Raw genomic sequence first — 26,097 nt, forward strand, 5'->3', positions numbered from 1 at the left:
ACTCTTATTTTAATTCAAATTTTTGAAAAATAATTCGATTTTCATATTATTTATGTAAACAAATATAATAATTTCCTTAAAAAATCAAATTATATTAATAAATAAAGAAAGTGCATGGTTATGTACAAACATATTTTGTATGTAAAATTCGTGGTATATATACTAATATAATGCATGTATTAATAAACTACGTTATAGTAAAATTAAAGACTATAACGTGTTTTATTAGTGTACAAGTTATATCAGAATACGAATTATTTCGAAAACTATTTAAATCAAGCTTTTTAAAATATTAATATATTAATAACCAATTATTATTTTCTCAAATAAAAAATCTTAAAAAAAAATAAAAATCTAGATTTTTTATTACTCTTATTTTTATAAATAATTTCATCATTTTCTAAAAGAAAAAGGAAATTGTTATAATTTTTATTACAAAAAAGCTATTTTTATAATAATAATTTTATAAATTCGAATTTCTTAAAATCAATTAGATTTTTAAATTTTTTATATAATTAAATTTTTTGTATCAAATTTTCAGAAAATTATATTTATAAATAAAGAAAATGTATAGTTATATATAAACGAATTTTGTATGTAAAATAAGTAACTCGTATATTAATATAATCTGAATACTAATAAAATACGTTATTATAATCTATTATTCTCTTTATTAAGAAATAGAGAAAGGAAACCGACATAGCTATATTCTTTATTCTTCTTATCTTTCTCTTTCTTCTATTTTCCCTATATAGTACTCTATTAATTCATATATACTATCGTCTATTCATTATTTCATATCATATTAGCCTCCCCTCTAATCATTCCAACTCCCCTTCAAATTCTTCACCTCCTCTCCTTCCTAGTTTCCTCTCCTCAATCTTTTATTTCAAACAAAGAAACTCTTCATATCTCAAACTACTTAGTATACAATCTATATATTTATCGATTTATCTATCTATATCCTCTTCCTTTTCCCTCCCCCTTTCCCTCCCCCTCCCTCTACCAACTCACCAACTTACTATTCTATCCCTATTTACCTGTCTATCTAAACATTTATTTACTAACCTCACACCTTTTTCATTAACTCTCTATCTCTTTCCTCTCTCATTTTTTCTATCTACTATTTAATTTTCAAAATCTTTATTAATCTCCATCATTTGATATCTATAACTCAAACCCAAGTTTCCCTCTAATCAAATCCAAAAAATCTCATCTCTTCTCTCCAATATCTGATAAGTAATGACCAAACAGAACCATGGAATTTTCCTTTCCTTTGCTTTGCTTTGCTTTCCTTTCCTTTCCGCTTCCCCTCCCTATCCATATTTCTCCCTTTCTCTCTTACCTCCTCAATACCCATAACTACTCATTCAAACAGTCAAACGCCTACCCCTTTTCTCTTCACCCCTCTCCTCCTAACTCCCAACTTCCAAAAATCCATACCCCAAAATAAAAATAGAAACAAAGAACAAAACAAAGAAACTCTCCACATCCAACTACTTGCCTACCAACCATCCATTCATTCATCCATCACTTAAAAACACTACATCCTATATTAATATAAACTCTATAAACTCCATAAACCCCTCTTTCTTTGATTTCTCTCCCTAAAAGAGAATTTCGATTAATCAATCACCTATCTAATTATTAATCATCTGATCACCTAACCACCAGCTCACCCTCTCCTTATATCAGACATCTACCCCTCAAATCCTCCCGCTCCCGCTTACCTTGAAATTAAATGTAGTTATCCCCAAATTCCAGATTCTAGATTTGATATTTACTGATATCTTATATCACACAACTCATTTTCTTCTCTATCTCCATCTCCATCTTTATCTTTATTTTATCTCTATTTCCATTTCCATCCCATTTCTCCCTCTCTCACCCCCTCACTTCCCCTCTATACCCCCTAACCCCTCCCCCCCCTCATCCAAATCCAAAACCCAAAATCTAAATCTCATATCAAATCACTCAAGAATCAAAATCGCATTCAATAATCCTATCCCATCCCAACCCATCCTTTTTCATCCCCTCTCTACAATACCTCTCTACAATACCCACCCATCCTTTTATCTCCCCTCCCTCTATTCCCCTCCCCCTATCTCTCCCTATATTTTTATATCAATCCAACTCATCCTTTCACATCTCCTCTCTCTCTTCCCCTCTCTCCTTTCCCCCTCACATCCCCTCTCTCTTTTCCCTCTCTCCTTTCCCCTCATCTCTCCCAATGTAAACTTAAACTTAAACTTAAACACCCACCTACCTCCCCATCTTTCCCCCCAATCACTCCCTCTAATCATATACCTTCTTCCCAATCACATACCCCCTCCTTAATCACATACCTCCTCCTCAATCACTCCCCCCAATCACATACCCCCTCCAATATGAAAAACTCTCCCCCCTCCCCCTCTCCCGAGTCCCCTCAGATAAGCATTGAGACCCTTAAAACCCTTCCCTTAAAACCCTTTACATCCCTCATCCACAAACCCTCCACAAAAACAACCCTTCCCCTTCCCCTTCCCCTTCCCCTTCCCCTTCCCCTTCTCCTCATCCCATCTCCTCATCCCATCTCCTCATCCCACCCCCTCACCCCCTCCATTCTTCCAATTTCCAGATCCAGATCTAATCCGTCCCCCATTTTTTCCCCATTTTCTCTCTTTCCCCTCCCCTCCCCATCCCCCCCCCTCCACACACCCCGACCCTCCACAAAAAATCCCCTACTACCCCTCAAAAAGTGACCTCATACGAAAATCTTTCTCCTTCCAAATCAAGTATTTTTCATTCCCATTCCCCATTCCCATTCCCCATTCCCATCCCTCAAACACCCGCTCTCTCGGTCCATATATTCGGCACTTATCTTCTCACCTCATCACTATCACAAATCTGACATCATACCTCACATCGCATCATCATGTCACATCACCACTCACACACATATAAAAATCACCCACAAAGTAATCAAATCAAATCAGTTCATGAATTCATTTTTTTTTTCTCTTTTACAAATTATGATGGATTTAACCTCATTCATTTATCATCTCAATCTCATATGATCTTTCCTTCCGCTTCCCTTCAACCTTTTCACTTTGATCCGAGAGTCTTTTGACTACTTGGTATCATTCCATTCTCTCTCAATTCATGCACGTATGCATTGATTCCCAATCCATTGCAATCCAGTCTTTATCATCCACCACCTTTCCATTCATGAATTCGCTATGCGGTTTTGCCTCGCCAACGTTCTTCACAATTTCCTCACCAAACAAAACAAAAAAAAGAAATGACCATCATTTTGTATGCACAAAGAGTATTCCCTCCCCAAATCCCCAAACCCTTTCCGTATATGCCAGGGTTCCCCTTTCCATTCACCCGCCCAATAATAAATAAACTTTTATGGTCCTTGATTCATCCTCTTGCTTTCTGCTACCACTTCAGTCCATGCGAGCGATATGATAACCAAAGGATCAATCATTTTCATCATTTCTCATTCGAGACAGTGAAAGTGATGATCTCTTTGGTATCCCTCAATCAAACGATCGGAGAAAAAACAATTTACCGACCAAATTCCCAAAGCAAATAAACTCCAAAGTCTAAGATAACCGGGTCCGTCCGAAAGATTAGAACAGACCAAGACCAAATGTGAACCAGTAGTAGGTAGCAGCGCATCGAAAATAAAGGACATGCAAGAAACGAAAAAAACGCATCCACCCAATGAAAAATAGGAACGCTAAAAAGTACAAAAGCAAAATGTTAAAGCAAGAGGATCATAAGAATATGGACCCTCTTTCCCTTCATTCGCATGCTGCCCAAATCTCTCCCTTTGCAAAAAATGCTAAACAAATATGAATTGAGAAGGTCGTATTCGTAAGGAGAGAGAGATTTATTAACAGTCGAGAGGGGAAAAATTTGTAATGGTACAAATGAATCACAACTCAATAAAGAGGTGATTCAATTGATCCATCAGTGATACGGTCAAAGTATCTTTGGAAAGAATTAGATTTTCGTTTCATGATCAGAATTCTCATGGATCGTCATCGTAGATAGGGCATTTTATCGTTTTATTGATTCAGTGACACTTGAATCATCATAGAAAAATTGTTCAACCTCGAATAGCTGTTGCAGCATGAGCGTCGTTGAAAGAAAAACCACCATGCATGTGGTAAGGATACATCGAAGACGTACCCGAAACAAAGCCTGTCATAGGAGCAGGCGATGTAGAACGAGTACCTTGAGGGCTTACTCCAGATGAATGAGGCGAAGGTCGACTGTCAATGTGTGCCATGGTGATTGGGGAGTTACTCGCAGTAGACTCGGCAGAACCAAAAAGGTAACCATCATCATTGTTTCCATCATATTGACCGGACCTCGCAGTACCATCCTTCAATTGCGGCGAGTTCTTCACTGACCCAAACTATAATACAATATTCAATTAGCTTCAATCCTTTAGTTGGCCCAGTGGTGTTCGTTGGTACGTACGAAGCAATACTTGTCGAGAAGTTCATTGTATGATTGTGATGCCAGTACAGGCTTCTCAGTACCAACGGGTCTTGGTGAATCTGTTCCACTGCTGTTTGTCTTTGCCGAAGGTAAAGGCTTTGATGAGGTGGTATTGTTAAAAGTCTTTGGAGCTTGCATTGAAAGTGGTGATACTTGTTCATCGTGATCAATAAACTTTCTCGGTTCACTTATTGGTGCAGGTCTCTTTGACTTCATGGTAATACCACTCTTATCACCGAGGGAAGAGTTGGCAGCACTAATGGCAGCATTAAGTGAAGCACCGAAGTCGTATCTGTGACCAAAAGCTTGACCACCAGCTGCGTTCGTGTTCATGGGTGCACGTCGGCTGCGGTTATCAGATGCCAAGGTGACGGCAGATTTGACTCCCTTCAATCTTACTGTATTTGAATCTCCAAGGTAATCTGCGACAGGCAGTTTGAAGTTGGTGCTCAAATATTTCGAATCAAAGTCATTAGAGAAGTCGTCGAAGGTTGGCGTCTTCTTTGCAGAAGCTGGCGGTGACTTCTTGTTGCTTCTCGGTAATGAGTTGGCTGATCTTGATGCTGCTCCTGGTGAGCCTCTCTTTCCATTTTGTGGCTTGGCCTTCTTTCGGAAATCAATCTGGAAGTTGGTAGAGTTGTTGTTGTCCCAGTACTCGACACCGTTGACACAATACTTTACACAAAAGAACATAGTCTTTGCTTCAAGGTTTGCTTGGTCAGCAAGTTTGATGTTGAAGTTGAAACGATCACATCCGTCATTATGTTTTGGTTGACGGATGTCATTGTTGTATTCAGCAACGACTTCCGATGTGGTCTTCCAATAATCCAATGTAAATCTCGCAACAACCATCTTGTTGAAAGCCAAGTTGGTAACAGCGACCGTTCCGATCAAGTTCTTGTTGTCGGCCGATAAGAAGACTCTCTCAACTCTGATGGGCATGGCAGCTCTTTGTGGGGTCATAGGAGGAAAGTTGGAGATGACAATCTCCCATTCGAATGGTGGTCCTCTGTTGTTGGAGTCCTCATCATGACCGAATGGGAATTCGGAATCACTTTCGTATGCCTCCACAGGCGAGGAGCCCGCGCTGACAGCGAGAGGTCGATCGACTTGAAGGAAGTGACGGACATGTTCAAGATGTGAATCAAAGTGAACAGCCTTGGAGAATGTAGGTGTACCAGGCATGGATGATGGACGTCTTCTAGCAGAAGATGGTCGAAGAGCTGGTCGAACGAGTTCTCCGGATTTCTTTCTAAGCATCTGAGGTTTCCTTCTGATCATTGCTTCTTCATCTTCACTCATTTCGTCATCAGATCCTGTTGTGGGTGTTTCTGGTGCTGACTGGTTGTTTGGGTTGTTTCTAAAGTCGAGGAAGACTGTTTCAGTGCTCGATCTTTGATGTTGAAGCTTCCTAGGAGGTTGAGTGGTTTCGATGTGTTCCGACGTTGGCTTATCTTTCAGATCCTTTGCATCCTTGATAGGTAGAAGTGATATAGCTTGGGTCAACTTTTGAATCTCCGACGATGCTCTCTTGGGTGAGCTCTCTCGGTGTTGTTCGATAACTCTAATGGCAGCTTGCAACTCCTCGAGATTCTCCAACTTCCTCCCTCTCAACCCATTATCCTCTTCATCAGAGTTCTGAGTTGAGTCTGGTGGTGACATGACTACTCCGATAGGCATCTTGGTTTCGTCCGTTACAGGTGGGGGTGATTTTCGAAGACTGCTCGAGGCAGTCAAGCTGCTATTTGTATCATGGCTGGGACCCTTCTCACCATCTGCTGTACCAGGGGGGGTTGGCTCTAGTGTTGGTGCGAAAGCTGTCGACTTAACCGAAGGAGTACGTCTGTGTCTAGTCAGGTAGGAAGTGGATCTGGGCAACTCTGGTCTGGGAGATGGGGTTGGGTGGTTGAGTTGATATGAGGAGCGTCTCGAGACGGCAGGGGAGTGAGTGGTAGAGGTGGCAGGAGACCGTTGGGAAGGTGGAGTGTAAGGCATCCTACAACGTGTAAAGATTTGTTGGATAACCTTGATTTCGTTCTGATCTTGCTCTGACAAGATATCGGATCGGGCTGGTAGGTAAAAAAAAAAAAAAAAAAAACTATTCGACTGAGAGCTGTGAAGGGGTGTTTGTCGAAGGTAGCAATCCTAGTTTCTGCTTATCATTAAGTATTGAAAAGTAATTCCAATGAATGCTTAACAATTGTGGACTGTCGGTTGGGGCAAAGTAATGGTCAGCTACATTCTCACTCTTGCATGAGCGAAGGGAAGGAAGAAAAAAAAGAGGATATTTAAGAAACGTGGTAGGAATGTATGGATGAAGTGGAGAGAGTGCATGTGTCATGTAGGTAATTTTTCGCAGAGAGATTTGATGCAATCGAACTGGTACTACTGCGTGGTGATGTTGTTGTTGTTGTTGATATAGGATATGGGAAGGGAGGGGATTTTATTATTATTAAAATGTGAACTTACATATTAGAAAATGGGATTATTTTCTTCAATACCCCAGAATGCCCCGAAAAAAAGAATACCTCCGGGATTGTCAAAAAGTGTCCGATAAGAAAGAACAAATGCGTATTCCAGCTATTTCGTTCTTGTCTAAATCTGATGGATGATTCTTTTTTCGATTGATGGAAGCAACTACTCAAGAAGCTTTTCGTTCTCTCTTCCCCCCAAAAAAATATCCGGAAGATGGGAAGGATTAAGGATTTTATTGATTGCGTCGATAGAAAATTGTCCGGTTTCGGTTCGTAATCCAAGTCAGTCTTGATAAGGAAAGCGGCGAAGCTTTGATTTGGAGGCGTTAAAAGTTTATTCACTTGCGTGTCTCGAATTGAAATGTTGAGTGGCTGTAGGTAATGTTTAAATCTTCGACGAAGGTCTCAGATGTGAAAAGTCTCAAATTCGATTGTGACTTTATCAATCTGATTGTTTCTCGATGTGAAGAAGTGGTGGTGGTGGTGGTGGTAATGGTTGATGTTGTTGAATGCAGGTGGAAAGTGGTGTGCTTTTGTGGTATGGGGTGATTGATATTTGAGTAGGGACGGGAAGTAGGATTATGCGGTGATTTGTACGGAGAAGTTATGTTGTATGGGAATGATTGAATGGACGATCTTGCAAGATTTATTAATTGTATGCAGAAGAATACGAACGAATGAATGAGAGAATGAATCAATCAATCCAATTAAGCAAATAGCAAATTGATTATTAGATGATTCATTCAAACTTCTTCGTCTTTTTTTCTTGCTTTCTTGCTTTTCCCTTGTTCCGAATGTATTCGTGTGGATCTCTCTCTGGCTCTCTGGCTCGCTGGCGCTCTCGCTCTCTCTCTCTTTCTCTCTCTCCTTCCAAAAAAGAAAATTAAATAAAAAACGGGAGGTTGATTTAATTGATTGATTCCTGGAGAGAATAAAGAAAGTGGAATCTTCGAAATGCAGTTGGTGGGTGATGATGATGATGATGATGATGATGATGATGATGATGATGATGATGATGATGATGATAATGGTTGGAGGAAGGAAATAGATAGATAGAAGGTTGTAAATAGGTAGGTAGGATGATGGTCTATCTAGTCGAAAAGGCTGGCGTTGGCCTAGATTTGAAATTTATTTGGATGGGTGGGTGGATTGCGTTAGATAGGTAGTAGGTGTAGGTTGGTGGTGGTGGATGGCGGATGGTGGATGGTGGATGGTGGGTGAAGGGGTGATGAGTGGGTGGGAATATATGTGTGTGTGGTGTATAATGTATATGTATGTAGGTATGTATGTATGTGGGTGTGGAGAGAGAGGATAAAACGGGATGGATGGATGGGGTGGGAGTGATAACTGAATTGGATGAGAGACTAAGTTTAGTTAAGACAAGAAGACAAGTAGGTAGACAAGCAGACAAGCAGTCAAGTTACAACCAGAGACCAAAGACCAGGTTTATTATTATTTTTTAAAAAAGAAGGCAAGTAGAAAGAGGAAGCTAATCAATCACCTTAACCAGCTTCAATCAAGTTAAACCACTTAAGCATTGAAGGAGAGGAGGAAGAGGAGGAGGAGGAGGAGGAGGAGGAGAAGAAGGAGGAGTAGTACGACAAGCAGGTTGGCAGGTTGGCTGGCTGGCTGGCTGGCTGGCTGGGCTGTAAAAAATAATAAGAAGAAACTCAAAAAATGTTTGTTGAACCAGGATCCCAGCGAGCCGAAACCTTGAACTTGAAGTAGTGGGTGGATAAGGTGGTAGACTAGATGGATGTGATGTTGGCGGATTGGCGGGTCAAGATTACGATGATTGTAATGCTTGGCTTGGTTTAGATCGAGATGAATTGTTTTTATTTTATTTTTATTTTATTTTTATTTTTATTTTATTTTTATTTTATTTTTATTTTATTTTTATTTTATTTTTATTTTATTTTTATTGTTGTTTTATCTTTTATTTTTATGAATGCATAGATGAATATTTATCTACAGGTACTATAGATAGTACCAATATGCCCCAGTCTGGAATTGGTATAGATGGAGAGAGACTCGAGAGACAAAATAGTGAGAGGAGGGGAAGGAAAGAGGGAGGGTGGGATAAAATGGATGGATATGGTTACTGGTATTGGTATTGGTATTGGTATTGGTATTGGTATTGGTGTTGATATTGGTACTGGTGTTGGTACTGGGTCTTGTACTGGCACTGGTCACTGGCACTGGTCACTGGCACGAATCACTACTTCCTGCTCATGATTTTGATCTATTAAGTTTAAACCTTGATTATAATAAAGATCAAATCAAATCAGGTAAAATGGTGAAAATATTTTAATGCTTGACGCTTGACGCTTGATGTTGGATGCTGGATGCTGAATGCTGGATGCTTGATGCTGGATGCTTGAATCTTATCATTTTCCTATATGGGAGGGGTTTGAATTGGATATTACAATTGGATCTGGAGGTCGAGAGCTTTGATTTTGTTGGTGTTGTGCACTGATATTTGATACTTTCTTGGTCCAGGAACTATTTTGGTAAGAGTAAGAGAGATAGATACGTAGACTTATAGAGTAAGTACTAAGGAAAGTGCCAGGAGCTAGGAAAGAGTCGAGTCGAGTCGAGTCGAGTCGAGTCGGCAGAGATTACCATGTGTGGTATGTAGGTAGAAAGGTAGGTATACGGTCGAAGAAAGAGTGTAAATATCGGAGATGATACTTCAATACCCAAATCGGCAAGAGAAGAGGGAAATCCTGTGTTTTCCTTTCCGTAATACTATTGCAGTAATATCGAATGATAAAATCTTTCCTTATCCTCTATCCCATCTCATCTCTTCATTCGTCACATTTTGACTTTATCTATCAGGAGCATTGATATCTTGGCCATCATGTTACACTCCACTTAATCAACAATGCCTCGTCCAAATCAAATAAAGTACATCGTAGTACAGTACGAGTGCAGTGCGGCAAGCGGATGGATTCAAGGTCACTCACTATCAAATCCCAATATCAACATCAAACTCCTTATGGAAATGAGGGAGGGGCATTGAAGATGACCCTCCCTAGATCCATCTCTCAAACATTTTTGACGCTGACTAGAACTTTGGGGCAAGCAAGCAAGCATTTTATCGCCGATGAATATGTGGTGGATCCCATCCATGAACAAATACAATGGACAGAGTATGAACTTCGTTCGAAAGGATATGTAAGATGTATGTATGGACTGCGTATGTAGGTATATGTGTATGTGTATGTGTATGTATGTATGCTACATCAATTAATGTACGATGTATGATTACTACCACCACTTCCAGTCCATCGTCGACGAACCCAACCCAACCCTACCTACCTACCTACCTAAATATCTTGAGAAACTCAGTCAGACGCAACCAAGTCCATCTATCCATCCATGCATCCATCCAATCCTCAATCAGAACAACAACATCATCATCATCATCATCATCATCATCATCAACCATTAAAAACCCATCAAAAATCATCGCCACAATCAATCCCTCCCTCCCTCCCTCCCTCCCTCTCTCCCTTCCTTTCCCTTCCAACCCCCAAATCCCCACATCCGAAAGTAAACCTTATAGACCGAAGTATCTCTACCCAAACTACTGTATGAAAACCACTGTTCTGTCACTCACTCATTGGATCAATCCTATCCCTTTCCATGCGCGAAAGAGGATATTTTGACTCCATTCGAAGAGTTGGCAAAAAGAGGAGAATGCCTGATGAAGTAGGTAGATGGGGAGGTATCCATTCTCCATACCATCCCAAATCCATCATGCACATTTACACTGGAACATTTCTTGTTCCCAACTTTCTTCATAAGCTGTCGATGTGATTAGTTGTTGGATTGGGATATTTATCTACTCTATCTACCCTTTCAGTAGCGTTTGAACCGGTTCATCTAACCTCTTCATCTATCTCAACACCCATCCATCCCTCTCTCCATCCATCTATCAGTTGAAGAACAACTCTCATTTCCTGATACCGTTATCCATATTTCATACACACCAGCATCTATCTCATCATTACAAATCAAGTAGTAATCAATCAATCACATCACATCACATCACCCAAACCCATCCATCGGTCTCGGTCAACCCCAATATCTCCGTGGTCTCCTCCAAGCCCCGTCCATCAACCATCACTCCAAACCTCCAACCTCAAACCTCACCAACCTCCACTACCTAGATCCAAAAAAAAAAACAAAACATAAAAAATAACACGATGAAACATACATCATACATACTCTCAAACCATTTTAATATAAATATAAATATAAACTTTCCATCGGTCTCTCTCTGTAGTGTACAGAAGACACACATGCATATCGATACTGTACTGTACTTCCCTACTTCCTCCCCTACCATCTATCCAATCCAAAATAAAACCTCTAAACCCAACCCCGAATCTGAAATCCAAAAAAGATAAACTGTAATGTAATGTAAATCTGTAACCTACCTAACCTTTCCATAATTTTTCTAGCAAAAGAAAAGAATGAATAGAAACTGCTTCTCTTTCGCCCTTTCTATCTTCAATATCGAACACCGAATATATGCATGTCAAGTATCAATCAACTATGTAGGTATATATATGTATATATATATCTGCATCCATAAAACCTGTAATGTTAATTATAATTATAAGGGGAATTTGCGATTTCCTTTTCTCTTTTGTTCATCTCTTCTCTTTTTCCTGTCCTCTTTCTCCTGTTTGTTCTCGTACTTCAATACCCTATTCAATCCAATCCATCCCCATTCATCACTCATCACCCATCATTCATCAGAATCAAAATCAAAAACCTCCCTCCCCAAAACCTACCACCCTCCATCTATCCATCCAACCATCAATCTTCTCTCCAAAATCCCCCTCCCCTCCCCTGCCAAAGCCCTCCCTCTTCCCTCTTCCCCCATCAATCAATCAATCAAATCACCCACCCACTCAATCAAATCATTCAAACCCAAAAACCTCCCCCCCTTCCCCCCCAAGCATCCCCGACTTCATTCCCTGTCACACCCCCAGCTCATGCATAGCAAATCCTTGATTTTCGTGTCCCATTGTGGCTTATTTTTTTTTGCTGCTTGCTGCTTGCTGCTTGGCATGTAGTGTATGTACCTAGAGGAGAGATCAATTATGAATAATATGTAGGTGCTGCGCAGGGAAGAGCTTCGACGGCGATATCAACAGTTTTTTTTTCTTTGGGGGGAAGGGAAGGGAAATGTAACGCTGTGTTTGGAGGGGTATGGGTTGCGGTATGGTTGCGGTGGCTAGGTTGGGTATTGGAGTGTATTTTAATAATCAGTATAACGTGGTTTATTATCGAATAGGCCATATCATTAAGTGGGCTATCATTTTTACATACAAAATTCGTTTGTGTGTAACTATGCATTTTCTTTATTTATTGATAAAAAATTTTAAAAATTAAAACTATGAAATTTAATTATATAAATATTACAAAAATCTAATTATTCATTAGAAATTCGAATTAATATAAGAATTATTATTAGAAATATTTTTTTATAACAAAAATCATAACAATTTTCACTTTTTTTTAATATAAAATAAAAATATTTATAAAAAAACTAAATTTTTAAAAATCTAATCTTTTATTATTATTTATATTTTTTTTCTTTTTTTGAAATAATAATTAATTATTAAAATACGAATATTCAAAAAATCTTAATTTTGATATATTTTGAAATGACTCACTTGATAATATAGTTTATTCGATGATAAACCACGTTATATGATTAGATTTATATATTAAAAGAATTAAAAGAATTTAAAATTTAGAAACTAGATAGTAAATATAAAATCCAAAAAATATCTTGGGTTGAAAAATTTATATAAAGTGTTACGGGCATCGATATAGAACCGGCATCGGGCCGATATTATTCCGATGCTGAAGAGTTTTCATATATATAATAGCTTCAGAAAGAGATTTTAAAGGAATCAATGAAAAGTCTTATTCTAGGCCTACACCTATACTAGTCGTCACCTTGCACCAACTCTAACATAAAGTGCTATAGCTAGGCCCTGGGTTTTGATAATGAATGAGGAGATGAGGAGGATAGATGAAAAATGAGAGATGGATCAGATGATAACTTTGCTTACGCTCATACAGATTTATATACATTTACACTCATTTACACAGATTTGCATACATTTACATCTCAACATCGCTCTTGAAAAACGATTATTATCTAATGGCCTACACTACCTAGTAGACATCTCTACTACAGAACCCGAGGACCCGAGTCCCCGCGCCGTAAGGTTATCTTTACGGAGAGCGATTGAATTGAGTTTTTTTCTATTTCTGTTTCTATTTCTTTTTTTCTACAATAGGTAGCTAGGTATATAAGTATGTATGTAGATATTTCATCACCTCACATCACCTTTCTCACGCAAACTCAAACTGCAAACTCAAACTGCAAACTCAATTCTATCATCCATCCATGAACATCTCATCCATGGATATCCTAACTCGGAAACTTCGGGTTTGAGATTCGATGGGAATCATGGGATGGAGGGGTGGGTAGATGAGTAATAAATAGGTAGGCGGTTAGTTACCTCCCTAACTACCCAGTAAGAAAATAAATAGATGGTGAGGATGAGAGTAAGAAATGGAAACAAAAACCAGTGATAGAAAGAGAGAAATCCTTGACGCGGAGGCACGGGGTGAGGGGCGGAAGGTATGCTTGAGATGAGATCATTGGGAAAGGAAGAGAAATATGGATTTTTTAATGGAATTCTTATCTTTATTATATCGGTGGATATATATATATATATATGTGTGTGTAGATAGATAGATGGCTAGGTAAAAAATCTGTAATTATATAATCCTCCCTCCCCTCAAAATTCAATATGCGTATATGCGTATATGCGTGTATATGTAAGCAGTAGATATGTAGTATTCAGTAAATATGTAGGTAGTTAAATTATATGGTAATCACACATATACATCATCCACGTGCAAATAACCCCCCTTCCCCTCCTCTCCCCAAATCGCATACTCCTCAGCACCGACATACAAGTGACCACGCATCGAAAAGTTTCAGGAATCTATCTTTCTCTCTCTGTACTGCTGCCTGTTTTGGGAGCCGCTTTACATTTTACATTCTACGGAAGCGAACCCCAAGCCGAAACGGAAAGGCGAAACGGAGCGAAACGGGGCGAAACGGAAATGTAAAGGTATATCTTCTCAGCTCTCGAGCAGGAAACCCCGAGTTGGCGAAGGTTCATGAGAATAGAGTGGATGGATAGACAGCCGTGTTGGGAGAATAGAGGGAGGTTAGGGTAGATACTTAGATACATACCCATAATACTATCCACACACATACAAATCCGCATCAGAAAATACACATTCCCATCTCCCACAAAAATAATTAAAACCCAAATTCCAAATTCCCCATCTCATCCCATCTCACCCGGAGCCCGGAACAGGTTTCTCCAACGCGTAGTTTCACTCGGTAGTACATACATGCTAGCACGATATCCATCATGCCATACCTACCATACCATATCATCGCATTTCGTATCGGCATCGGCACGGCTAGAAGATGCCGTGATGGATGGGTGTGCGAGCTTGGGAGCTTGGAAGGAGGTAGTTGTGCATGGTTTGATATAGTATATTTATTACCAGTATAGTATCATGTATAGTGTGGGAAAGGGCCGCCAAGAGGGAATGGTAGGTAAGCGGGAAGATGAATTTTTTTATTTTGGACTTGGGTTTAGATTGGCATTTGATTACGGATAACGTGATTCATATGCGAGTGGATCATATCATCGAATGGATCACTTGAAAATGCACCAAAATTAGTCATTTTTAATATACCTATTTTAATAACTATTCATTATTTTTGAAAAATAAAAGGATATAAAATAATAATAAAAATGAAATATCTATAATTTCTAATTTCTTTATAGATATTTTGATTATAGCTTAAAATTGTTACACTTTATATTACAAAAACCTTCTTTTTCAATTAAATTTTATATTAATTGGAATTTTGAAATGAAAATTAGATTTTTATATTATTTATATAATTAGATATTATATCTTTAATTTCTGAAAAATTATATCGATAAATAAAGAAAGTGCACGGTTACGCACAGACGAATTTTGTATATAAAATGAAGTGATCCATTCGGTGATATGATCCACTCGCATATGAATCACATTATGGAAATATCGAAAGATGAGATTTCTAAGCAAGAAAGGAAGGAGATTTCATGATGGATGGAGAGAAAATACTAGTTAGTAGGTTTTCTTCTATTTTTGCGATGTTTCAACCTACCTGATTTTGAACCTTCATCTCCGAGATGTGATGGGATGGATGGGGTTTCTTATCTTGAGTTTGGAAATGCTATATGTGATGTGTGATATCGTTTCTATCCATTTGTGATATCGAAGCTCGATTCGATTGTCATTTACCTATCCAATTGATCGATTGGTAAGCTTACCCTCACCCTGAGTGAGCATGGATTTCATAAAGTTCAATGGCTACCCTAGCTACACATCTAATTACGACTCTGTAATCACCTCACCTCAACTCATCCCTAACCACCTACCTACCTACCCTGTATGTACTCTGGAACATCCATCATCAGATCCGTATACATATCTCCTCCCAGCCAGCCCAGCCCAGCCCATAAATTCCCCAATTCACAAAAACATGCAAATGATATCCACTCCCCTGTACGGAGTATATCTCGATTTTCAAGCTGTACATACTTCTGGATTTCGCAATCTTCGTCTCCAATTTTTGATTATGTGTGTATCTACGTATTGTAATGTCTCACTCAGCACAGTCCTTTTTTTGTGGTAATAACAAGCAGCCTCCATCTTTAGGCTTGCACTGGGAAGTATGAGAGTAAGACATTTGGAGACGCTGAGACGATATCGCGAGATAACCTCGTGAAGTTAAGAAATTGCTGGGATGTTTAGCACGTCGCATAGGTTATTAGGATGGTAACGAGTGCACGAGTCACAATGACCTCATTTTTTTGCTTGGGGCTGGTCGCTGTCTTATATGTACTACATCGTGAAGTGTAGTCTTATCATTTGCGATGGCTGTTGTCAATTGTAACGCTGGATGTCTAGGTAAGTAGCGCAACGTGAGCTTCTTCCTTCAAAGTTCGTCCATGCGCGGATTTCCGGACGGGCTGGCGGCTGGCCGGGAGCGGAAAAGCGTGATGTAGCAAAAAGAAAGTTTACGCGATGGCGGGTCTCGAGATGAAATTCCAAGGCACGTTTGGGTTGTTTGTGTGCTGGTGCTGGTTTGATAAGGATGGATCGGGATGATGGGTAGGTGAGCACTTTTGGGACGGACAATGAGCATACGACGCTGTAATTTCGTTTCGATTGCTTATTTTTTTGAAGTTGGAATTTAAGGGTAGGAGTGGGTTGGAATGGGTTGGAAGTTGGAAAGGGAGAGAGACAGATTCATCATTCGAGTTTCGACGGGAGAGGAGTTTTTCTCCGAAAAAAGTCTGAGACGACGGGAGTGGAGTGGAGTGGAGTGAATGGAGAAGGATAAGGAGATGGAGAATCGAGATGGAGAATCGAGATGGAGATGAAGAAATTAATTATAGGAAAGATCATCGTGGGTATCATCAAAAAAGAAAATGCACGGTTCAGCAGAATTATTATCATCGTGATGAGATTCCTCAACGGTATTGTTCTACCCCAAGTTCCCAACTCTCGTACATACATACACACACATACATGCTCTGTACATACATATGAAACCTTGGTTACTTGGTATAGGTTCTATGATCTGTGTACTCTGCGTTGCGTTGCGAATTTGCCTTTATAGCGGTGAGGTTAAAGAAGTGTTGGAAGCACCTTGGTACGATGTTAAGCCTCTTTTTATTCTTATGTCTCAATTAAGTAGTATTTCTCAACTACCTCGTGATATGTACTGCATCAACGTGAATGAACTCTCTGGAAGTATCCAGCCGTTCAATTACTGGATATTGTTGCGAAAAAATTCATTGAATTGCTCTCTCCCTTCTTTCTCGACATCGTAAATTTCCCTCTTCTCCCTCTCCCTCTTTAAGATTATCAACAAACCAATCCCATCATTCCCTCGATCGATTCGCTCTAGACCTCTCACAATTCCCATAATAGAAATGATTGGCTCATTCTAGAATCCCATCCATATCTCTAGTCCTATCCAATTCTCGCCTATTTTAGCATACGAGAACGTGCGATTTCCTTGATTTTTCTTTTCTCTTTTCTTGGTGCATGGATTGGGTTTGATTGGACATGGATGAGCGAGACTAGCTGGGATATATGCAGTCAATGTTGGCCAGTGAGATCCTGACTTAGTCTAGGTGGAGATATCGCGCGTTCGTATCCTCGTAATAGATCAAAAGTTATATCTCCAATCAATTGCTACTTACTACATGTGAAAGAGAGCGAAAGATAGATTGGATTAGAGGACATAGAGGGATCTGATAAAGATGAAGAAGCTTTTTGACAGCATCAAAAAGAGGGTTTAAGATAATTGAACTATCGGTATATGAAGTCTAAATCGTCTCTCCTCAATCATCCTTCAAAAATTGATGAGGTGTCTAAAAGGTCTTAACCCCTGAAGCTTTGTTCAACGCCACAGGTACTTAGACGAAACGAGTATTGTGGGTGAGGCTTGTTCCAGGTGGTCAGATCATGACCGCCGGGTTCCGAGCTTCTCTTTTTATATCTTGTAGGTGGGGGTTTGGAATTGAAGGAATTAAGAAAAATGATGTCATTATCATCTTGTATCAAACAATTCTATCAAATCGATGAATGTCTACAATGTGTAACGATGTATCAGCTCATCGCGAGGTCCAAATATCAAAATTCGATGAAAACGTCAAAGACGGGAAATATCATGAACATGTGGGAAATTTTAAAATTCGGTAGATCAGATCTTCAGGAGTTATGTAAAGTTAATACCGATGTTTGATTTCTTTTCTTTTTCCGTTGAATTTTGATGGGAAACGAATACCGATCTTAAGGATCGACGGTCAGGACAGGGAAACAATACACCCAGTAGAGTAATGATTGATCTTGGATTGGTGGTAATCTATTCTAAGCTGGTGATTGATCTTCAAATAACTGTAATAGTAATTGGAAATACATAAATGAGAATTCAAACGGGAAACGTCCCTGCCAAGATCACAGCCGCGAGTTAGCAAAAACTAGGTAGGAGGACCAAGTATCCGGGACTACCTATCCGTTTTTGCGTCGTGACTTAGAGTGAGGGATGGAAATCTTTTTCCTCATTTTTTAGGGATATTGACGTCGGTACCAGTCGTTCTTTTGGTCGAGATCGGATCGACATTACGACAGGTACGAAGAGAGTATAGTATTGTTGATCTCCCATACTCCAAAAACATTTCCTTTTGGCTTCCTACACATTTGAAATCTTGAAACTCGAATGTATGTTTGCTTACTTGCTTGTAGATGGCTACCAGTCACGGAGAATATATGTCGGTTATTTTTTTCTCAAGCTCCCGGATTTCTCATTGTCCGGATGGATGAGGGAAGGAAGTACCTTTCTACATCGTTAAGTCATCCACTTTGGATACAAATTGATGTCAATAACCTGTGGTCAAAGTTGAACATATCAATATGGAGAGCGGAGAGTGGAGGACCCCGAATTTCGACTTTTTTTTTTTTTTTTTTTTTTTGAATCGTTCCTTGGCTACTCGGGGTACTTTAGCACGAAAGTGGACTGGATTTCATTGCCACTGGTAGTATTGCAGATAACAGAATTGTTGAATGCCAGTTGATTAGTTATGCTCGGGCCTTGGCTTTCGTTCCTACTCCAAGAGCCGCCAGAGGGTACAAGTGGGCCACAGACATGTGTGAACTTAGTTGGTTGAAGATTACATGGAGAATAGGAGGCGAAGATAAACTAAGTGGCCTCAGCATTGATGAATACTGGAGTTAGTATAGTATGCTTGTGGACGCGGTTCAGAAGTTCAGAAGCTATGGTATTGTAATTACCACACCTTCTCTGACTAAGTAATTGGCTATACTTATTGTTGATATTTACTTTCATCTTATCAACACGTCAAACCAATCCGGAAACAGTTTTTTTTCGTTATCAATCTGGTATCTGTCATACCGTTACTAGTGGCGAAGGGGAACCATCATACCGGTAGCACTGAGAGGTTAATTCTGACTATACTCTCACGAAAGTTGAGATCAACATTCTCAAACTTCATGACCCCCACGAAAAAATATCGTATCTTCAAACTCAAATGCTATTTTCTCTTACACTGCCATGTCCCTCGGACATTTCCCGTTTCATTTCTGCATAAAGATGCCTTTATCTTCTCTAGACTCGAAAAAGATCCATACCCCGCATTTTGGCATCGATGTACCGCTCTTTGAGCTCAGACACTAATTCACGTACATCCTCGGTATCATTCAAGCGCTCGATTTAGTATCTTAGCACTGAAAGTATATCTTTGTCGAATAGAGTTTTAAATGTCAACCGTGATTACTGTAACGGGAAACAATTTTTAGGGCATTAAAGATCATAGGATTGATGGTAGGAAGAAGGAAGATGGAGGAAGAAGAGGAAGTATCCAGGTTGCCAGTTAATTTTACCCCAGACTTTGCGGTTAGAAACCGCCTGCTGAGGAGATAGCCGCCTTGTGGATCTAAGGATTGATATTATAGCTCATTTGACGCTTGGGTCACGGATATGGTCACGGGTTCGAGGATGCAAGATGGCTATGGGTTTGGCGGAATGATGTATAGAGTTCTTGGTGAGGTTGACGAAGGAGTGACGAGTCGACGGTACGGATGTTGACCTCCGGGAGTGAGGAAAGAGGCCACGATGACCTCTGGTCCGAGAGGTCTATATGTTATTGTAAGGATTATATCATTGGTGTCTCGATATTGATACTCATCATAAGATGCATTTCTCAAGGTCAATTTCTACATTGTTACTTCCAAGATCTATAGTACGCAAGCACGCTGCAATCCACCAAAATTCATCATTGAATCTCCAACATAGTATTCCCTAAGCGCCTCATACACTAACTTAACAAATTGCCCATCACCTGAAACCTGAAACACTTAATATAGAACTGTATTAGGTATGCATTTATTTGGTAATAACTGAGAAGGAGAGATGAAGAAAGTTAAGCGCCGTTATGAGACAACAACCTACTTCTTTAGATTTTGGTTCGTCTAGTGATAAGCGATAAGTGGGATATCAAATGAGAGAGACTCGAGGACGAGAATGAAGGAGCCCGTGACGTGACTACGGCAAGCAAATTTACTTTGAGCTTCCGCGCGGTGGAGAAGAAGCACTGTATGAGCTTGGTTTAGGTTTGTGGTGCACTTGAGATGGGTCATAGACAACCTAGAATAGGACGGCAATGAGAAGACCTTCGATGTCACGTTATCTAGATACGGGAGATAGATTTTCAAAGAGCAGTCATAAATTCGGAAACCTCTGACACCGGCACTCATTCAAAGTTGTAGTGAAAGGGATAAATATATCTTCCACGTGTTACAACTCCTCTTTATTGATTGATCCGACATGTCATTATACATCACATCACATCTATTCATCTATTGTACATACCAACAAGTACCCTCGTACTACTTACCATCATTCTTCATACTGCGGAACATCAAATCACTCCGAGGCCGGCCGCATACAGGTTGCGTCGGGAATATTTCGTACAAAAACACCACTCTTCATGGGTGGTTGTGTTGCCGCCTACTGGTGGCCCGGGAACGTTACTCGTGGAAGGATGTCAAGCGCCTATTCTTGGCCTTGATCCACAATTGAATGAAATATGAGTGATAAAACATATATGAAAGCACAGCCTCTTGGTACAGAATAGGACAAAATAAGATGAGGTTTGGAAGTTTTCTTGTGTGTGGGTTTGCGCGCGGGATACTAGGAGCGTGGGGTAAAATTAGAAAGGTAGGCGATTATTTTGATGAATGGGTGAATACGAGAGCGATTGATGAAGTCTGTAGGTTGACGTTGGGATCGATTTTAGATGTCGTCAAGTCTCTCATTTTACTTGCCGGTTCTGATTCCATCTCGTATAGGTTGATTGAGCTTTAGGGTGCTCTACCGGGTAAAGCTGACGTTTCTCCACCAGAGATGGAAGCGCAATTTAGATGATCCTAAGAAGAATAGCTGGATTCGATGCACTCTATTGACATGATCGCAGTGCATACGGACATGTACAACCTAACTGCAAGTCATACCTATACATTATCCATAATTAACCAAAGTTTGGTTCGTGTTATACCAAGAAAAGTATATCTTCACATTTTCGAGAACCTTCCAGTACATGCCAATCCAAACCATTGAATCGCATGCAAGTTTGCTTGCTCAATGTCTTCTTCATGTTGTGTAACGCACACTGTGCACTTTAACATCCCACGTACTAACCGTCTATAAACAATTCAAACTCGCATGTACTAATGCCATATCACGCGCCGTGTAACACCAATAGCGTGACATATCTGCATACGCAGTGGCAAATACCCGATAGCTTTGCTATAGATATATGTACGATATCGGAATTTTGATAGGCAAACGAATGCGACAAAGAGGCAAACGGAAAACGAGCCAAGAAGAGCGAAAGCGCTCCCTCCCATTTCATACCTTGGTATCGGATTCTAAATTCGTCTTGACCGTTACATTACTCGTACGATTATATGATATATCGTTTTTTCGTTTTGAGCAGCTTGCATAGAATACGCCATCTATCTGCATGCACATTGCAAAGAATTGCTTCTCATAGTTCGCATCTCATGTATGCAAAAATGGCGCAGATGGGAAAGAGATGCATTTGGAAGGAGATTTTGATAGGTAAATATTCGTTGCGAGGGTTCGGGATTATATCGGGGGTGTCTTGATAGAGACTGTTTTTAGACGATCTAGACCTCGCGAACCCCGAATTTGGTAATGGGAGGGAAGAGAAAAAAGCTTGGTGTGTTCCCGTCTCGTCCCGTGTGTTCGGTAAATTTAGGGGTTCGTTACGTTTGATAGGTTAATTATTGATTTTCTCTAACGTGATTTATCAGTGTGCAGGTTATATCAATATGCGGATCACTTTCACCTCAATTCACTCTCTTTTCTTTCAATATATATTTTTATTAATAATTTATAATAAATTTGAATAATCAAGAATCCTATATACTCCTCATTATTGAAATTATTCAAAAAAAACAAAAAAATAAGTATTCAAAAGATGATTTTTAAAGAATTCTATTGATTAATAAAGAAAGTATATAGTTATAACGTGGTTTATCATCGAGTAGCTCATATCATTGAATAGCCCACTTTCACTTCAATTTACACTTTCAAATCCATATTATTTAACAACAATTAAATCAATTGATTAAAACTATTAGTAATCTAATAATCTAGAATCTATTATATTATTTCAATAAATTCTTATATTATATTCTATTTTTCTATATTTATTATAATATTAATTAAAAGATATTTCTTTATTAGAATTCCTTTCTTTTTAATACTTATTATATTGAATTTAAATATCAATTTTTTATTAAGATAATATATTAAAAACTTTTTATTTAATAAATATTTCTTTTTAATATAATTGGGTTTTTTTTATATATTAATATTTATTTAATATTTTATTTATTATTTAAAGTATATAAATCTTTATATTTAAAAGTATATTTTTATAAATTAATTTCTTTATATTTTTAATTAAAATTAATATAATTTCGAATATAAGTATAAAGAAGTTTATTTAATAATAAATTATTCAAGATTTAATTAATATTAATTAAAAAAGAATTTTAGTTAGGTTATAAGGGATTTAAAGATTTATTAATTTAAATTAAAAAAAAGAAGAATAAGTATATAAATTTGAATATCTAATTTCGAGAATATAATTTTAGGATTAAATAGAATTAAATCTATTTCTTGAAATTCTGATTTTATATTCTAAAAAATAATTAATTCTTTATATATAGTTTTAAAAACTATAAAGAATTCAATCTTTGAAATATAATTAACATATATTTTAATAAATCTATTAATTTAATTAGTATATAAATATTTTAGATTATTAAAATAATTAATATTAAATAATTAAATTAAATAACTTAAATATAATAATAAATATAAATATATAATATTGTTCTTTTTATAATATATTTAAAAAGCTATTGATTTATAGTTTTTATATTTATTTAATATCAATATTCAATATTTATTTTTTCTTTAATTCTTAATATATTTATCAAAATATTTCAATTATTTTAAATCTATTTTATTATTTGTTTATCTATTAAATATAGATTTAATAGCTTATTTCATAGAAAGATTTATTTTAATATATTAATTAAAAAAATAAATTTATCCTTAAACTATTAAAAATAAGGGAATAATTTCACCTTCTTTATTTCCATATATTATTACTATAGCCCATTTCCGATTATCTAGTTATACTATCTTATTTCTATTATTTCGTTTAATACTAATTATTATTATTATTATATATATATAATCCCTATTATAAAGCCTATTTTATCGAAATTATAAAAATCTTGATTCAAAATACTATATTTCATTTATATATTTACAATCAATTAAAATCATTTTTCAAAAAACTTAGAATTCTTATAAAAAGCTCTTTAAAAGTCATAAATACAATTAAAATGTATTTTTAATTTAATTTAATACTTTATGAATTAATATACTTAAAGTTTTCTAATATATTTTATACCCTTCGATTTGAGAATATTATTTATTATATCTTCTATATTCTTTAATTTAAATAAAAATCCTTTTAAATCTATATTAAATATATATTAAATAATTATCTCTTTTTTTAATTCTATAATCTTATAATGATTTGTTCAAGTTTTTATATAAAAAGATAAATCTTTTATTCTATATTAAAAAATTATATAAGAAATATTATAGAATATAGTAATCTTTTAAATACTTAATTTTTTATTTTTATAAATAATTTTAATAATAAAAAGTATATAAGCTTCTTGATTATTCGAATTTATTATAGATTGTTGATAAAATATATATTGAAAGAGATAGGTGTAAATTGAAATGAAAATGGGTCACTCAATGATATGGGCTACTCGATGATAAACCACGTTACACAAATGAATTTTGTATATAAAATAAAGTGGCCCATATGCTGATATAGCCCATATGCTAATAAACTACGTTATCTCACTCTAATATAATTATATAATTTTCAAGTAACACATATCGCATGCCCATGGAGAAAATTTTCTCAGTGTTTAAGATTGTAATACGAAGTATACCGCATCCCACGCTTTTTTCATATGCACATCATTTATAACATACCATTCCGAATATTGCCCGAGGAGGTCCCCCCGTGTGATTACGAAGAGGTTATGTAACACAATTGCCACGGGCTTTTCGTATCCATTTCGTTGGGTTAGTGGCGCAGAGGGCGTTTTCGTTTGCCCCTCTTGAGAAAATGTATGGTGTGATAATTAGGAGAATTAGGATAATTTCTCAAAGGCGTTTGAGACGTCCTACTTGGTGGCGTTGGAAGACGTTATTTTTCACATGCTTACCCCTCCTTGCTTCTGGTGGTGTAAGACATGTGGATATAGATGAGATATGAGATATGACTGGTCATTTCACACTGCGTCGTACAATAACGGGAGGGAGAAATTGATTGGTTGGGATCTCATATCTTCAAGCCTCTGTTTCACTTCTGTGGTGAATAGACGTACCAAGATAATGCGGGGTAGCTTCCAAGTAATGGATGTGCAGCTGTCAGATATAATGTCATGACTCGTGAAAGTGTAGTCGAGATACTATCTGATTTGGGAGTTCGTTTATTTACTAGCTGATATGATGTAATCTTACTGATCAAGAGCTTTGAGCACTTGAACTATCTCGCTGGCTGTTTGAGGATAGTAATTCACATTAAGGATGCGGGGTGTCATACTCGGGTCATACAGGACTGACAAATCTTGCCAGGAAGACCAAGAGATAAAGATAAATCATCATGGTACATGATACATGATACATGAAGGTATGTAAGTAGGGACCTGTTTACCTAGCATTGCATCCCAGTTCAAACTTTAAATATATATTGAAGAGATACGACGATCTCGGACAATATATCCATTTCCCCATGCCGCATCTTGGTACCGGAAGTACCGGTACATAGGTTATCTGCAAGTTCAGCTCTCTGCCGATCCGAATGACACGGAGAAACCCTATTCCAGTGGAAATCTCACCGGAATATCGTAAGATGCAAGTCCTCGTCATGGTGAGATGAAGGTCACGTTCTCGTGTACCCCGAGTACCGTGACTTTATCAAAGTCACGATACCAAAGTCACCGAAATTCTTATCATGGCGTTAGGAACTTGGCTATGCATCTAGAACAGGCTTATATCCATTGATTTTAACAAACGTGCATATTTCCAAGTGACTAGTTATGTCGCATGTGATTGGATCTGCACATCTGCACGAATTATTGTGGGCTTTGATTGGCAATCATTGGCATGGGGTGATTGATGGACTGATATATTGATAATCATTATGGATAACTATCGATTTTCCTAAAGATAACATTGGGCATGGAATACGAAGATTTTGCCTTCCACTACTGTTGTCACTATCAATTTTAGAGAATAGAGATCAAATCTCAAGAAACCATCCGATGATTCTCAGGGCCTTATTGGTATAGTATAAATTTCTTATCACTTTCGAAAGGCGAGGTACTGAGTTTGGACCCGAGTGTTCATATCATTTCTGATCTAGCAACTAGCTTCGAGGAACCCTTTAATTGTCAGCCCCGAAGCGTAATCAGTTGGGGCATTGAAGATGCCTCTTTGTGTGACCTAATGAGGAAGTAGGGTTATATTAATGTTTTCTTGTATACTAGTCTACACGACGCTAAAACAATATATCTTCGTTTTTTCTTATTCGAGAAGCACGGCTGATAAACTATCTCTTCTCCCTTTTAATGAGAAGTGGGGAGAGGGGGTTGGTGGGGTTGTCTCTTACTTGATAACTTACCACTGCTGCAGTCTGGTTAACAGGAATCGGATATGTGATAGTCTGGGGAAACCATCTCCTCTCCACTCATCAACTCGCTCATCTTTACTCTAGAGTATTTC

General features: G+C 37.8%; 1 protein-coding gene across 1 annotated transcript; it reads right to left on the reverse strand.

The window, feature by feature from the left end:
• Positions 1 to 2,961: 2,961 nt before the first annotated feature.
• On the reverse strand, positions 2,962 to 8,001 carry EAE97_008016 (uncharacterized protein). Its single transcript, XM_038878530.1, has 3 exons — positions 6,967 to 8,001; positions 4,477 to 6,704; positions 2,962 to 4,411 (listed from the first exon to the last, which is right to left on the reverse strand). Exons 2-3 carry the CDS (start codon positions 6,490 to 6,492, stop codon positions 4,100 to 4,102), a joined length of 2,328 nt encoding a protein of 775 aa, XP_038730780.1. The 5' UTR covers positions 6,493 to 6,704; positions 6,967 to 8,001; the 3' UTR covers positions 2,962 to 4,099.
• Positions 8,002 to 26,097: the final 18,096 nt, after the last annotated feature.

This window comes from Botrytis byssoidea, assembly GCF_014898295.1.
Source record: "Botrytis byssoidea strain MUCL 94 chromosome Unknown BBYS_016, whole genome shotgun sequence".
Taxonomy (NCBI): domain Eukaryota; kingdom Fungi; phylum Ascomycota; class Leotiomycetes; order Helotiales; family Sclerotiniaceae; genus Botrytis; species Botrytis byssoidea.